Source organism: Euprymna scolopes, chromosome 26, assembly GCF_053919585.1.
Source record: "Euprymna scolopes isolate OS-2025 chromosome 26, ASM5391958v1, whole genome shotgun sequence".
Classification (NCBI taxonomy): domain Eukaryota; kingdom Metazoa; phylum Mollusca; class Cephalopoda; order Sepiida; family Sepiolidae; genus Euprymna; species Euprymna scolopes.
Genome location: NC_136507.1, coordinates 72384875 through 72401492, shown reverse-complemented (window position 1 = coordinate 72401492; position 16618 = coordinate 72384875). Strand labels below are relative to the sequence as shown.

At 32.3% G+C, this 16618-nt stretch overlaps 1 protein-coding gene across 3 annotated transcripts in view; it reads left to right on the top strand.

Annotated features, from left to right (window-relative positions):
- The window catches only part of LOC145248173 (uncharacterized), a 98774-nt gene that overhangs the window by 47849 nt on the left and 34307 nt on the right, over positions 1 to 16618 (top strand). The window contains exon 1 of one of the 3 annotated variants that reach the window (XM_080110011.1): positions 8335 to 8966. The exons of the other annotated variants lie outside the window; for them this stretch is intronic. Coding sequence (XP_079966137.1) covers positions 8745 to 8966 — 222 coding nt within the window. The 5' untranslated portion in view covers positions 8335 to 8744. Of the gene's footprint in view, positions 1 to 8334; positions 8967 to 16618 lie in introns of those variants that run through there. 3 annotated transcript variants of the gene reach the window in all.

Here is a 16618-nt window from a genome sequence, read left to right as displayed (position 1 = left end):
CTAAATATTTAAATATAGATTGGTTATTTTTCCCGATTACCATAAAAACACATGCTAAATATGCAGATATTTTCCTAAATGAAAGAAATACACTTGTATAAATAATCTATCGATTTTAGTTTTTACTATTAGTTAAAAACCAGTAAATATTTATTATTTGAGAATTGTTACTGGTAAATGTAGATTTTGCTTAAGCAGATTCAAATAAAAAAGACAATTAAAAGAATGGTTTTGGTATCGGAAAATATGCACAAATTTTTCTGATACCAATTTCGATACCCCTAAATGTTCCGATTTTTCCGATTCCTGATTCCGGGTCCTGAATATGACCTTAAACTATATCCAGTGGTGAGGCTCCAGCTTGCGGGCTTTGGGGAGTGTGGAGCCACCCTTTAATTGCCATTGCTCCCAGGTCCACTCTGACCCGAAGTGGTAGTACCTGTTAGGGTCCCAACTATGGGTTAAATAGAAACAGACTTAAAAAAATATATATATATTCTATTAAAAATTTTTTCAAAATAACTGGATTCGACATTAAATAACCCGAAAAGGGTTGATATGCCGTAAAACAAAAACAACCAACCAATCCTGATTCCGATTAATCATCCTAAAACTAATATATATATGAGAAGTCACAGATTAGAGATTAAGCGAATTTTTCTGTCAGATATTACATTGAGGTTATACTTTCAGGATGATCCTAGCCAAAAAGGTAAAGCTCAATATTTAAAAATAGAGCAATATATAAGTTTAATGATTAAAGTTAAATTCTGTAGATTAAAATATATACAAATATATTTAAGTTAAGAATTTATTATTTGAAACAAGGAATATATGGAGAAAAATTATTTATTTCCTTAATGCATGGATTTTCGATAATGACTCATTATCAGAGGAAATGAAATGCAATTATTTCATTTCCTTATTCTTAAATATATTTGTATATATTTTAATCTACAGAATTTAACTTTAATCATTAAACTTATATATATATATATATATATATATATATATATATATATATATATATAATCTTAGTCTGGCTGTCCATTCCACTTTTTCTCATAAACTTCTGGGCTGAATAATGTATGACAGCATGGTTTTACAAATTTATCTTTAGTTGAACTTTGATAACTAAATATTCTCGGTTACAAGGCAAACCCATGTTAATTTTGGAATATGACATCTTCAGTGATAAGTACGTGCACCATGATTTTTTTTTTTTTTAAGTGTAATTCTAAATATGCGTCCAATTTTATCTTGAGACTTGAAAGTATAAACATTCGAAATTCTTTAGATGTTTTTTAAACAGCCTTCGTTTTAAAAAGTATTTTCTATTAAACCGTTTGTTGTTTAAATAATTTAACTTTGCTCATTTTGTTTTAAAAAAATAAAAATAAAGATTGAAAAGACATTTTTTTTACTTTTTGGAAGATTGTCGGTAAAAAAAAAAAAAAAAACACACACACAATCACCAAATGATAAGCGTTTTAATATTTCTTGTCGCCAGTTGGAAAAATCACTTGCGACTATTTCACTCGCAACGTAAAGCTCTGGACAGTGTCGTTTGGTCCTTTTGACCATAGTCTCGTTCACATTTCTGATAGTGAGCCAATTGTAAAGCTGTACTTAAGGATTAAAATTCTTGCTCAAATATTGAAGCTTGTTAGATAGGTATGGTCAGACCTTCAGTCAGAAAAACAAAGAAAAGAACTGAAAACATGCCTTTTGGAATATGACATCTTCGTTTTCACTTAATCTAGAAGTGTAAGCCATTTTGAGTTTCAGAACAGTTTCAGATGGTTCGCTGTTACACACAAGTCCTGGGAGGTGACTTGTTTGTAGTAGACAGTTCCACAGAACAAAATATTCTTACCGTGTCGAAACCCGGGAAAAGAACATGTGAAATTGCTCCAGAAAAGGTTTAATATTTATGAAGCAATTCTGGTTTCTGATTGGTTGGTAGCAGAACGTGAATTTATTTGATTCGTCAGTTCTTAGCAGCATCCTTTATAAATAGAATTGTCTGACTGTGTGGGATCATACCCCCATTATCAACCCTGTTGTGATGGGATGTCTCCTAGCGGCTTTGGCTGCAGGGAGACAGGGTAGTACATGTCAAGGATTCGTCACTTGACACTCAGCCCAACAGGTGAGGGGCCGGGAACCGACCCAGCACCTGTTGGACTGAGGTACACCGCCTGGGTAATACCTAGGAGGTCCACCCTCCCAGGCCTTGCCACCGGGCTTTCCGGTGGGGCAAGTTTATTGCTTGCTGCCTGAGGCGCCCCGACCGGGGAATGCCGATGGGGTTACTTAGGCAATTTCTAAAATTGCAGGAGTGCCCCTTCTTTAGGGGAGCCTGCGGGGTTCCCACTTTCCGGCCTTGTGCCACATAATGCTGATATGGGCAGCATTTAAATAAATACCCCCATTATAGAACCAAAATATTGCAACACTTAATATTCATAAAAATCATAGAATTATGGCAATAATTTTCAAATGATGATCTATAATTTGTATTTGGATTATTTAAACTGTTCTTATTGGTCCACCAACTTAGTTGGATTTGGACCTTAGAATTCATCCTTGTTTGTTCATTCCAAAAATTCTCAATGGCTACTCATTACATATTTTTGAAATTTTGCATGAAGTTACAACTAGGCAAGGGAGGAAATATAACATTCTCGGATTTTTTATATAAATTTTAGTTGTGTCCCCAGGGGGTGAAAAGGGGTCAAAATGGCCAAAAATAGCACATTTCGGGACATAAAATATTTTCCAACCATTAGTTTTTGCTGAAAATTGCTCCAAATCAAGACCACATGGATATACATCTGGAAACATTATATTTTATCCTGGGAAAATTTTAGTTTCGTCCCCAGGGGGTCAAAAGGGGTAAAAATGGTAAAAAAAAAATTTTTTTGCCTAAAATGGACAAAAATAGCACATTTTCAGACATAAAATCTTTTCTGACCATTAGATTTTGCTGAAAATTACCCACAAGCAAGACCACATGATGTACATCTGAAGATGTTATATTTGATTCTTAGAAAATTTTGGTTGCGTCCCCAGGGGGTCAAAAGCGGTCAAAATCGCCATAAATAACTTTTCAGGCCATAGAATATTTTCCGACCGTTAGATTTTGCTGAAAATTACCCAAAAGTAAACCACCTGGATATTCATCTAGAAAAATTCTGGTCCCAAGGGGTAAAAAGTTTTTTTTTTTATTTAAAAAAAAAAAAAAAAAAAAAATTATTTGAAATCAAAATAAAAAATTCTGGTTTTTGTTTCAGATAAAATTTTTAGGCTATTTCCCTTTGATTAAGTTTTTTATATTTTATTTTTCAAATATTGTTCTTAGTACTTGCCTCCCCATGAGGGCAGAGTTAGACACAAGGTCGGTTATTAATGTGGGGAAAATCTAGCTCCCCAAAAAGGGGCACTCTGGATAGGAACAAAAACAAAAATTGCCTCAGTCTAGAATGATATTATTTTCATCGTTGAATTTGAACGAAAATTGTTTTTTTGGCACATGCATTATACGGACAACGCCATTATTAAGGGCAATAACTCCAATTTCTTCTTGGAATAATATCAACCCCACTCTCCCATGTTAAATAGGTTTCTAAATAATAACGTTAAAAAAGTGCATCACACTTAAACTTTACATTTACTAAAAAAAAAAAGTCATTGAATTGTTTTCTCGTCTAAATTTAACAAAACATAATTTTTTCTTGGTCAAATAACACACAAAATAAACTAAAATAAATAACACCAAAATACTTGAACCAAAAGTTATTGTATAAAAATGTATCAAAATATAATTGTAAAAACATTTATTGAAAAAATACATTTTTTTGTATTAAAGCAACATTACTTAGCCTTTTGGTTAAGAACAAAGTGTAGTATCTGTTGATACTACACATCCTGTTTTCTGTCCTCAGTCAGTGGAGAAATCCTTCTAGACTGAGGCAATTCTTATTTTGTTCCTTTCCCCAGATTAAAAGTGACCTTGTGTCTAACTCTACCCTCAAGGAACATTGGACTTTTTTCAAACAATTTAACGGAAACTTATTGTAAGAAAATTTTAATAAAAATTAAAGCAACATATGATTTTTATTTTTCAAATAATTTTAAAACATTTTTTGAACTGAAGCATCATTGGGTATTTTTTTTATTTATTTTTTAAATTTATTTTTAAACAATTTAATGGAAAGAAGTCGCCGTAAGAGAAAAATAGAATTTTAATAAAAATATTATTTAAATTAAAGTAAAACTAACAAAATAGTTTTAATTATTGTCACTGTTGAATTAAGTTGAAAAGTTGCGCCCCCTATTAGTCGTTCAATGAAACCCTACAAAACAAAATGACCCCGCCCGTATAAGTACCTTATATTTTGATACAATAAATGTTTTTGCAATTTTATTTTGATAAAATAAATGTTATTTGGTACTTTTGCATTTAACGATCCGCGCTAGTATTTACAAGTTAAATTCAAGTTTTATGATATCATTTTTATGAAATTGTTTTCTTAAACATTTGGCCTTGAAAAATAATCTGGTAACTGTATCTTGGCCCGTGTCATACATAAGTGCCAAACCCGCTATAACTTACTCTTAAGTTATCATTTTTATAATTATTACAAACATGGTTTAAGTAGAGATAATTTGTTTGGAAGAAATGCCCAAATCAATTTATGTGACTGAAATAGGAATTAACACGGCAATCCGTCAAATTATTCATTAAAAAATTTTTTTTTTTATTTAATAACAAAAATTATCAGCATTACTCGATTTTCTAAAGTTTTCAAATTTCTTTTTCATTTGAACAAAATTTCTGTAAATTTGATGCATTCCGATTAGATAAATTGTTTTAAATTTTTTTAGATGAGGATTGGTATTAATTTGGATTGTTTAGACTATCGCTCTCATCTTGGTAGTTGTTCTCACAGTAGAATCTTTAACGACCCTTAGATTTTGCTGAAAATTACCCAAAAGACCATATGAATATACATCTGGAAACCTAATATTTTACCTGTGGAACTTGAGCCCCGGGGTGTTTTAGGGATAAAAACATCTCTTTCGGGACTCATTTTTATTTTTCTCCAAAAATTCATACTTGTGTCTAAATACGGATTTTGAATGATACTCTTTGTCATGAAACTGTCATTTGGCTGTTTTACATCAGGCCAGGGATTTAAATGGGGGAAATAACCAAATCAGTTGAGGGACCATATAGTTTTTGGCTTGTTATGAGTGTTATTTGTACAACGTTTCGTCTGGTGTAACTTCCAACTTTCTTTGGGTGTACTGTATCCAACTCTTTTTCTCGAATTTGTGAATCTACACGTTTTTTTACCCCAAACAAGGCACATTGCCACTTTGATGTAGGGGGCTACTATCAGGGGCAGCAACTACTGGGGCACTATGTTGGGATTTGGGCAGCAAGATGTCGGTTCACGTTACACTTGAACTTCTGCATGTCAGTACAGTTAGGGAAGCAGGGACCTGGAATGGAATTCCAGAGTCTAGCGGTTCTGGGGAAGAAACTACTGGAGTAGAAAGATCTTTTTACATCTAGGGATCTCTACTGTGTGGGGGTGGGATTTAGCTGCCTGTTGGGTTTGGCGAGGGTGTCTACATCGTGGGGGCACAAGTGTCTGCAGTTCGTCAGAGCATTCACCATTAAAATACTTGTAGAACAGGCAGAGGAATGCAACGTTTCGTCGATGGGACAGAGGCTGAAGCTTAGATGCCAGTTCAGGGCCTATCAGATTGGCGACTCTCTTTTGGACCTTGTCTAGGAGCGAGAGACTAGCATAGATCCCGTGTTCGACAACATACACCTGAAGAATGTCTGGGGTTACATTGGACAAATCGTTGTGAAAAGATTTTTTTTTTTTTCTTTTTACAAGGGAGTCCCCACTTATCAAGGTCCTAAAGGCCACTCGAGGATAAGGGTTAATGAATGTAAGGTGGTAGTGTAGTAATCGTTAGTGGTGTAGATTGAGTAGAATTTGAATTACTTATATCTTGCTGCTCAACTCCCTACATAGTATCCCTGCAACTTATGTCCCTGATAGTAGCTATCTACATCAAAGTGGCCATGTCTTGTTTGGGATGAAAATGTAATTAAAAAAAATAAGTAAAAAATAATAATTTTGTCTTTTTTAGGGAGTCACCACTTATCAAGGCCCGAAGGTCACGCGACGACAAGGGTTAATGAATATAAGGTGGTAGTGTAGTAATTGTTAATGATGTAGATGGAATAGAATTTGGCTGCCATATTGTAATCGGCTGGGAAGCAGGCCAGTGGAGCAGTGTTCCAGAGGCGGGTAATTCTAGGAGAGAAGCTTTGTTCATAGTGGGGAAAATTGTTGATAGTGGTTGTAGCTAGTTGAGGGTTTTTAGTGAAAGTTTGGCAAGGGGATACCATAGATTGGAGTTCAAACGACCACTTGCCATGAAAATAATGATACAGCAGAGACAGGCTGGCAATGTTTCTTCTTTGGGTAAAAAGGTTGCAGAGAATAGAAAAGGGCATCACCTACTAGGTTTTGAAGCAAGATAGATGAGAAAGGTAGTCCAAATAATACGAATTATTTATTTTGTTTATATTTAAATTATTTGTGATAACGTCAAATAAACAAAATGCACATTCTTTCTAGTGACACAAGAAAGACTTTATTTTTTTATTTTTTATTTTTTTTATTTTTTTATTTTTTTTAAATAAATAGCCTGGGTGCCCAGCAGCGTTGCCCAGGTGTTTGGAGATGTGTGTTGAGCAAAGAAAAAAAAAAAGTGGTAGTAGGCAGGCTCGGACCCATACCACGAATGAGGAAAAGAAAACGTGACGTCGTTGCTGTTGCGTCCATCGCAAAACAGAAAGTGACAAAGGTCAAAATTAAAGCTAGTCAATCGAAAAGAGTAGTTGAATTTCGAAGATATCTGGAAAAAAAAAAAACAAAAAAAAAAACGACCTCTTCTTGTAGAAAACTGCCCCGTTGAAGATGAAGGAATTAATGTTTTTGACCAATTTTTCGATATTTGTCGGCCGAAAGTTAGAGGTTTAAAACTATACTGGTTTCATCACGTTCCGACGCGTCTGTCAAGTTTTAGGTAGTTATATAAACATACATACATACATTTAAACAGACAGGTGAGATTTATATTATAAAAGATTTTTTCCAATGATTATCCAGAGGCCTAAGGAAAGACAAAAAAAAAAAAAAAAAAATTATGCCAGACTTCTAACATTAAACCTGCTAGTGGAAGTGACTAAGAAAGAAAACATCTCAAACTGGAAAGTGAAAGAAAAAAGGCAGAAAAACGTATAAATCGATATAGAAATGTCTAATGAAGACAGGTTTATGGTCTTCCCTTAGTCAATGGGCAAATTTGTGTGACTGAACGGATATATATTTACAAATAAATAAACATTGTTCTTTATAAATATTGTTGGGAATTCTTCACCGCCACCCACCCCGACACACGCTTAGATGGAGTAGTAATTTGTGTTTTGTTAGGATAAAAGGATTGATATGCTGTAGGCAGTCAAACCTTCATGGAATTAATTGAAAGCATTTTACCAAACATTTTTGGGGACTGACTACATTCTAAATGCACACTTTTTTTTTTTTCATTATTCAAACATGGTTTCCTTTTAAGGGAATCTAGTTTTCGTTTGTGTCCTAGAATAGATAATTGTACTAGTCCCTTTAGGGTGTTCTTATCTTTCTATAGACTTTTATTTAGTTTATTTTTATTTTTTATTATCAGGAGACAAACTAATTTCGTGGGAAACCTTTTTGGCGTTTCCTTTCTCTTTTTCTTTTTTTTTTTTTCTTTTGCTTTCTCTTATTCTTTGCTTTCTCTTTTTCTTTGCTTTCTCTTTTTCTTTGCTTTCTCTTTTTCTTTGCTTTTTCTTTGCTTTCTCTTTGCTTTCTCTTTTTCTTTCTCTTTGCTTTCTCTTTGCCTTTCTCTTTGCTTTCTCTTTGCCTTTCTCTTTTTCTTTCCTTTTTCTTTCCTTTTTCTTTCCTTTTTCTTTCCTTTTTCTTTCCTTTTTCTTTCCTTTTTCTTTCCTTTTTCTTTCCTTTTTCTTTCCTTTTTCTTTCCTTTTTCTTTCCTTTCTCTTTCCTTTCTCTTTTTCTTTCTCTTTTTCTTTCTCTTTCCTTTCTCTTTTTCTTTCTCTTTATTTCACCTTCTACTCTCTCTCTCTCTACTCTCCAAACTCACGCATATTCTGCTTTTATCTAACTCCTTCCTCCCATCCCTCTAAACTTGTAATACCGGACCAACATGATTATTCGGTTCCTGCTTTTTTTTTTTTTTTTTTTTTTATAACGAAGAGGCGAGCAAGCGAGTGGGTGGAATGAATGTTTTTCTTGGAGTTGGTAAAGCCAGATCTCTGTCCGATCTGCTAAAAACTCTGATGCCTCCCCTACCTCTATCTCGAAAAAAAGAACCTTTAAAAAATTCATCATCTCTGCTTTTTGCTCGACCCCATTTATATCTCGAATGTTTCTCCTACAACCTCCCACTGTGAACGAGAAAGGATCAAAGTCTTTATCGCTTTACAGTTACGTCGTTCAAGCAGCTAAATAAATATCATTTTCGTTTGACTTGATGGCGGAGAAAGCGTTATTTCTCTTCACTCCGTGGTTTTCTTCCTCCTAATAATTTATAACAATAATAACAACTATTGATTGAATCCTACCAAAAACGGAAACTCCATCTACAACATGGATCCGTCCCTTAATATCAGCCTTTCCACGACGGGGACACTTATCGAGACTCCATTGGGGAATCTCCCGGTCGGATATTTCCTCCAGCTGACAACATTGTCCATTATTTTTGCCATGTCCGTTTCGTTTGGCCGAGACATCTGGATGAAAATGGACTTGTGTAGCATGTTTGTTTTCGGACTCTTAAACATTCTCTTCCCGTTCATTTTTAACTCTCAGGTAAGCGACATTCATTAATGCGTAACAAAACAAAACTATTTAACTTCACTCACATTTAGTTTCGTTGAAATTAGTAAGTTAAAACTTTAAATTTGACGACTTAACAAAAATATTTCTTCGTTCGGGTTTTCAGTTTTGTTTATTATTGTAATTAAACAAACGTCCTCCTTTAGTTCTATTCACCTCTCCACATACCCACCCCCAAGAATGGAATTCAGCTTTTCTAAGAAATTACGTGTGAGTACTATGTATGTATGTATATATATATGTGTGTGTGTGTGTGTATATATATATATATATATATATATATATATATATATATATATATATATATATATATATAAACTTGACAGAATTTCCTTGAGTGGAAGAGCAATTTAACGTAAAATGACCCCCCATTTCCGGACCGTTCTATCTAGTTTAACCAAATTATTTTTTTGGTATGGGAGATAAATCCTGTGCGTTTTTTTTTTTTTTTTAATTTTTTTTTTTATTTTATTTATTTTATTTTTTTTTTTTAATAGGAGTTCGGTTCTACTTTTTAGGCGATTATGTAGTTTCATGATCTTGCTACTCTGACTTCCTTCGGGCCAAGATCCAAGTGTAGTGTAGTATCTGTTCTTCAGATGCTGCATTGCTCTGCAGTCTGCACTTCAATTTTTTGTTCTGTCAGTAAAGGAGAAATTTTTAATTTTTGTTCCTTTTCTCCGCATAAAAAAAAACAACTCCGGTGTCTAACTCTGCCGTTGTGGGGGAGGCATTGTAAATATTCTGACTGTCTGTAAGTAGGTAAAAACAAAAAAATATATAGTTAACTGCCCTAAAAAGTTAGAATGGTCCAGAAATGGTAAGATCATTGTACGTTAAATTTATTTACGACCCCCCCCCCCTTCCACGTAAAATTGTAAAATAATTTTTCCGCCAGATTTTTCACACGTAATCGCATAAAAAAAGTAGAATCTCACTTGGGAGGTGGGCAGGGGCTGCTTCGCCGGATGCTCATTGTTCAATGTTTGTGTATCTATAAATTTACCCGAACTCTATAACTTCACTCACATTAAGTTTCGTCTGATGGACTAAAATAGATAATTAGTAAGTTTAAAGTTTAAATTGCCAAAACAAGAAATAGTCTATACATAAACAAAATACTTGTTTCTTCATTCGCGTTTTCGCTTTTTGTTTGTAAACTATCTTTCGGGCTGGGATCAAAGTGTAGTATCTCTCCACACTCCCATGTTTTCTTCCAATGAAATTTTTGCGTGTAAAAATTCAAATTTTCAAAATCAATTTATGGAGATCTTAAGTAAGAACGGACCCTAGTGTAAATGTGGTATTTTGGTGACTGAGGTGGTTCTAGTTAAGAGTAGGGTAGACATTTGTTAGTATTTGTGACCAATGATCCTGAGTAGGACTTTAAAAGATATCCAATGGTGAAGCCCCAGCTATGTCCACTTTGGAGTGGTAATATGTTAGGGCATCTGGTACTACCAAATCAGGCTGTCTGAAGATACTGGCTTCATTACAGGTGACTGGGGACCGCCTATGAATTTAATATTTCCTGAACATTTCCTCCTTCGAAGGAAGCCACTAGGTGAATGCTGTACAACAACAAAATTTGTGGCCATTAAGGACACCCGTTTTGTCCCACACTTTTGAATAGCCTTGTGCCTAATTTGTTGTAAATGTATTTTTATTTGTTTTATTTTTACAAATAAATATTTCAAAGTGTAGTATATGATCTGTCTTTGGTCGGTAAAAGAAATCCTTCTAGACTGAGGTAATTTAATTTTTTGTCATAACACATAGTACTTCTTTCTGAGGAGCTGTTTAACTCTAGCCTCGTGGGGAAGCAAATAATGAACTTTTAACGCCTTGCGTTTTTTTTTTTTAACCGTTGATTTATTGTTAAACAATTTTTAAACCATTGTAGGCGTATATTGTTTACATTTTTTTTTTTTTATCCATATGACTATTATGGTTTTACTTATTGTTGTTAAAGTGGGAGTGAAACTATTACATACCTCTTTAACACTTGCCACCGTTTTAGTTTTGTTGTTAATTTTGTCGGAAGAAATATTCTGCTTGCTGTTTTTATTTATTTGTAAATTTAAAATCCATGCCAACACGTTTAAAAACCCCGAGTTTTTTTTTTTTTTTTTTTTTTTTGTTTTTAATAATTCAATAATCTATTACCAACATAAATTATTTTAAAGGAAATTACTGTTGAGAAATTATGAAGAAAAGAATTTATTTTGCTTTGCATATTCCTTGTGATCTATTTGCGTCTAAAAGTTTAATCTTTAAAAGGGTGCTTGTGTAGTATAATTCCTGGCAGCCATTTTTTACAACCGAGGAATTAGTAATGTGCATGCATGTAAAGCAAAACAATTAGAACTTTTTCACTTTCTTGAGTAATTTCATGTTAAGAACAGCTTTCGGAATAAACATCCCATATTTGCTTTGTAGTTTGCTTCAGTTGCACGCATGCACTAGGTGTATCAGAATTTTTGTAGGAATTTTTGACACCCCTAACGAAACTGCGAATAAAATATAAAAAACTCGTAATTTCTCTTTTAAAAGTGGGTTGTTTATTTTCTTTATGGATTATACTTCCAAAATAAACTATTAAGATTGTTTTAAAAGTAATAGAAATATTTTTTTAATTTTTTTTTAAAAACAGTAATGAATTTTATGAACTCTATATTTTTAAATTTTTAAACTTTAAAAATCTATCAAGATTTTTTTATTGATTCTATTTTTACGATATTTTCAGGGTCAATGTGAAATTTTATGCTTTTTCCAATAAACCGAATATAATATTTAAGACAAACGGTTTTTTAAAATTCACGCCCCCCCCTCCATTTTCAAGTGTCTATTAAAAAGTAAATAATTAATTTACTCACCAAAGTGTTATATATCCCAAATTGAAGAGAAAAGATCAATAAATAGTATATTCAAATTTAAAACAAAAAAAAGTAGTGTTTCTTAGAAATTTACCTGTAAAGTCCGAAGTTTAAAACTTTTTTTTTTAAACCACGTTGTTTGTTTTTTTTTTGTTTTTGTTTTTTAATGAAACCTTGGTCCTTGCTCCTTTAATTGAAAAAAAAATTAGGGCTTGAATTACATTTTTCGAGTAGTTATAAGCTTGGAAAGACAGAGGGTCAAATAATTCACGCCTCCCATTTTGAAATGTCTATTAAAAAGTAAATAATTAATTTACTCACCAAAGTGTTATATATCACAAATTGAAGAGAAAAGGGCAATAAATAATATATTCAAATTTAAAACAAAAAAAAAAAGTAGTGTTTTTTAGAAATTTACCTGTAAAGTCCGAAGTTTAAAACCTTTTTTAAAAAAAACCCACGTTGTTTTTTTTTGTTTTTTTTTATGAAACCTTGGTCCTTGCTCCTTTAATTGAAAAAAAAAAAATTAGGGCTTGAATTACATTTTTCGAGGAGTTATAAGCTTAGAAAAACGGAGTGGAATTATTCAATATTTTTCACGAAATTTCTGACACACCTACGCATGCACAGCTGGGTTGTAAAAAAAAAAATGGCTGCCAGGATCGACTTATGTTGGATAACAAACGTTTTCATATCTGGTAAACGACAGCCCCAAATTTAACTGTGATATTCGTTGTCATCATACCTGAAAACCTATAAAAGTCCACATTTCGAATGTGAACGGTGAGTTGGAATTCATGTAAAAATTTACCTAATTTTATTTATTTTGTTTGCCTATATTGTCTGTGGGAGGTCTGTTGCCACTTGAACCTAGGGTTAGGTTAGTAATATGGTTATAGTGTTTTTTGTTTGTTTTTTTTATGAGGAGGTAGTAAGACGACAAACGTAGGATGAAATATTTTCGCAATATTAATAGTAAGATGAAGCAATGGTATCGAAATAGGTGTGATGTTCTAATTTATTATCTACATTTTTCGACCAAATTTTGCCAAAATTCAGGAATCTGTTACTTTATAAAAAAAATTATGGATGGTGTAAAATGTTTCAAATTTGGACAGCAACAGAAAGGGTTCTTTTCTAGAATTATAACTACTCATATATACACTTGTGCCCGATATTATTCATACCCCTCGGATCTTTGAGATTTCTATAAGAATATTGCTCAAACCAGAAGGTAGACAATATTAAAGGGATTTCAAACAATAAATCAAGCATAAGCATTTAATTTAAACTCAACAAATAAATAAATTATGCAAGTTTGAAACATTATACAAAGAAAAACAATAATGGCACTAGTTCAAAATTATTCATACCTCTCTTACTAATAGTCAATAGCATGCCCTTTATTCTTAATAACTGCCTGTAACCGTTTTGGATATTTATCAACAAGGTTTTTACAAGCATCAACACTGATTTGTGACCATTCTTCAATGCAGTAGTTCTCCAAATCCCTGAAATTTCTAGGTTTCCGCTTTTTAACCTCAGTTTTCAATATGTGCCAGAGGTTTTCGATAGGGTTCAGGTCGGGACTCTGGCTAGGCCATTCCAAAACATTAATTTGATTATCCTCAAACCATTTCTTGACTATTTTGGCAGTATGTTTTGGATCATTATCCTGTTGAAGGACCCAGTTTGGTCCTAAATGGAGCTTATCCGCATCCTGTCTAATGTTTTTTCTGGAGTATCTCCAAATATTGCTCCTTCTTCATGGTTCCATCTATCTTGACCAAACTACCTGGACCACTAGCCGAAAAGGAGCCCCAAAACATTAGGCTACCACCACCATGTTTCACCGTGGGTATGGTGTTCTTTGGGTTGTAAGCTTCTCCTTTCTTCCTCCAAACGTAAGAAGCATCCATATGGCCAAACAATTCAATTTTTGTTTCGTCAGTCCACAAAATACTTGAGAAAACGGACTCTGGAGAATTCACATGGGTCCTAGCAAACTTTAGACGTGCTGCAAGGTGTTTTCCGGTGTGCAATGGAGTCCTTCTTGGTCTTCTTCCTTTCAGACCATTTTCATGCAGAGTCCTTTGCAATGTTTGCCTTGATATTTTTATGCCAGAAGACTCCAGATTTTCTAAAATGTCCTTAGTAGTGGTTGTTGGATTTGCATTAACACTTCTTACAATATTCCGGGTGGCTCTAGCAGACAGTTTCCTTTTCCTTCCTATACCAATCAAGTTGTTTGTTGTGTGGTGGCTCTGGAATTTTTTGATGATGCTCTGTACTGTTGCTGTAGGGACCTCAAATTTCTTGGAAATTGACTTGTAACCTAAACCATCCTTATGTGAATTCACAATTTTAGTCCTAAGATCATTACTAAGCTCTTTTTTTCTTCCCCATTCTAATAATTTTTATTCTTTTATTGGTTTTCAGTTGATATCATTTTAATTTCTGAAAAAATGCAAAAAACGCAATGAAATTAATCAAAGGTTGTATAAAAGCATTCAAAATAAGAATCAAACAGGAAACAAACAGTCAGAAACTCGATTAATACTGAAAAAATAAGGGGGTATGATTATTTTTGAACATTGCAGATTTTATAAATAGCTGTATATTTCTTTTATTACAAGTATCCCGAGATTTTAAAATGACGAAAATGATCAGAAGAGGTTTATTAAGAATATGTATCAATATGGACGTAAACAATAAATTCTTACAAAGTTACACCTAATAAACTCAATTTTCAAGGGGGGGTATGAATAATATCGGGCACAAGTGTATATATATATATATATATATATATATATATATTATACCGTCATTGGATGCGTTTCCTTTCACCTGGCTGTCCATTCACGTGAAATCACCTTTTTCTTCAACATGTTCCCTCTGCTTCACTTTTTGTTATTAAGATCTTTGACTTACTTTCAGTTTCATCAAATACTTTTGTATGCAAAATCCGATCCCGCATTTTGCTAATTCCTACCCTCTGATGAGAAGGAAAGTATTTCTTCGAAACTCCAAGGACTATTCACTTATTAAGTGTTTCCTTTTCAGATTAAATGTTTTTAACTCTTTTTCAAAGTGTTTTTTAACGTTTTATTAACTTTTTGCTCTTATATATATGCATTTATTTATTTATATATATATATATATATATATTATTTTTTTTTTATTTATTTATTTATTTATTTTTTATTTTTTTTTTTTTTTTGAAGTAATACAAATCCACATGAAACTGATCAATTTTTAGTTTTAATCCTAAACGGAAAAGTAAAAATGAGATTTTATTTATTTTGTGCAGTTTACACCACACAAGAGATGCCTTTGGGATTAGATTTTAGAGTGAGGGTTTTCTATACAAATTTAACTTAAAAATAACCACCCTATTCGTTACGGCATTGCGTAGGACGAAACGGGTGACCGATTTTTTTTACACACACACACACACACACACACTGTTATTGCCAACCCGGACTTAGATGAGGTTGTTTAATGAAGGCGACTTTTTCTTTTTCTCTTTTCTTTTTTATTTTGGTTTTCTTTGTTTTCCTTTTTCTTGTTATTGTCGTTTTCTTTTCGTTCTCTTTTTCTTTTATTTTTTCATGTTTATTTTTTTCTTTTTCTTCGTTTAAAAAAATTTTTTTTTTTTTCGTTTTCTTATTACTCGGTATATAGTAATGGTTTCAAAAGTTGTAAAAACTATGGATACCATCCGCTAGAATCGAAACCAGAACGTTTAGCTCTTTAGCGTCGTTATGGTTTGAGCTACCGACAGATGGATACAAAAAGTTAAAAAAATTAAATGACTTTGAGCTATGAATGTGCAAAAGAAAAAGCAGGCGTAATATTTCATTCGACTTACCATGCCAATATCAACTGTTTTGTTTTCAATTTTGATCCGCTTAGCTGCAATTTTTGCCAAACCCAGTCGAAAATATACTACAGATTTAAATACCCTATATATCAAATTTCAACTCTATAGACCAAATATTCAAAGAGGAGTTTGGTAGAGACTGTAGAAACTATTCATAAATAGAATTCAGCATAATAGTGAAATGAAAACCATCATCTAATAAGAAACCATCAAAAATGAATAATTAATTAATGTTCGGTTTTTAAAGGAACATACAAATTAGTCAACCTTCATGTAGTCGCTCGCATATTCATGACTGAGTATATTAAGAAATTTGTTTTATTAATTTTAAAAGAAAAAGTAGGCTTTTAATATCAATGTCAGACTGAGAAAAAAACTCTACTTTATAGGTATATAGATGTATATGTATTTATATCTATATGTATATAGATGTATATGTATTTATATCTATATGTATATAGATGTATATGTATTTATATCTATATGTATATAGATGTATATGTATTTATATCTATATGTATATAGATGTATATGTATTTATATCTATATGTATATAGATGTATATGTATTTATATCTATATGTATATAGATGTATATGTATTTATATCTATATGTATATAGATGTATATGTATTTATATCTATTTGTATATAGATGTATATGTATTTATATCTATATAGGTATATAGATGTATATGTATTTATATCTATATGTATATAGATGTATATGTATTTATATCTATATAGGTATATAGATGTATATGTATTTATATCTATATAGGTATATAGATGTATATGTATTTATATCTATATGTATATAGCTGTATATGTATTTATATCTATATGTATATAGCTGTATATGTATTTA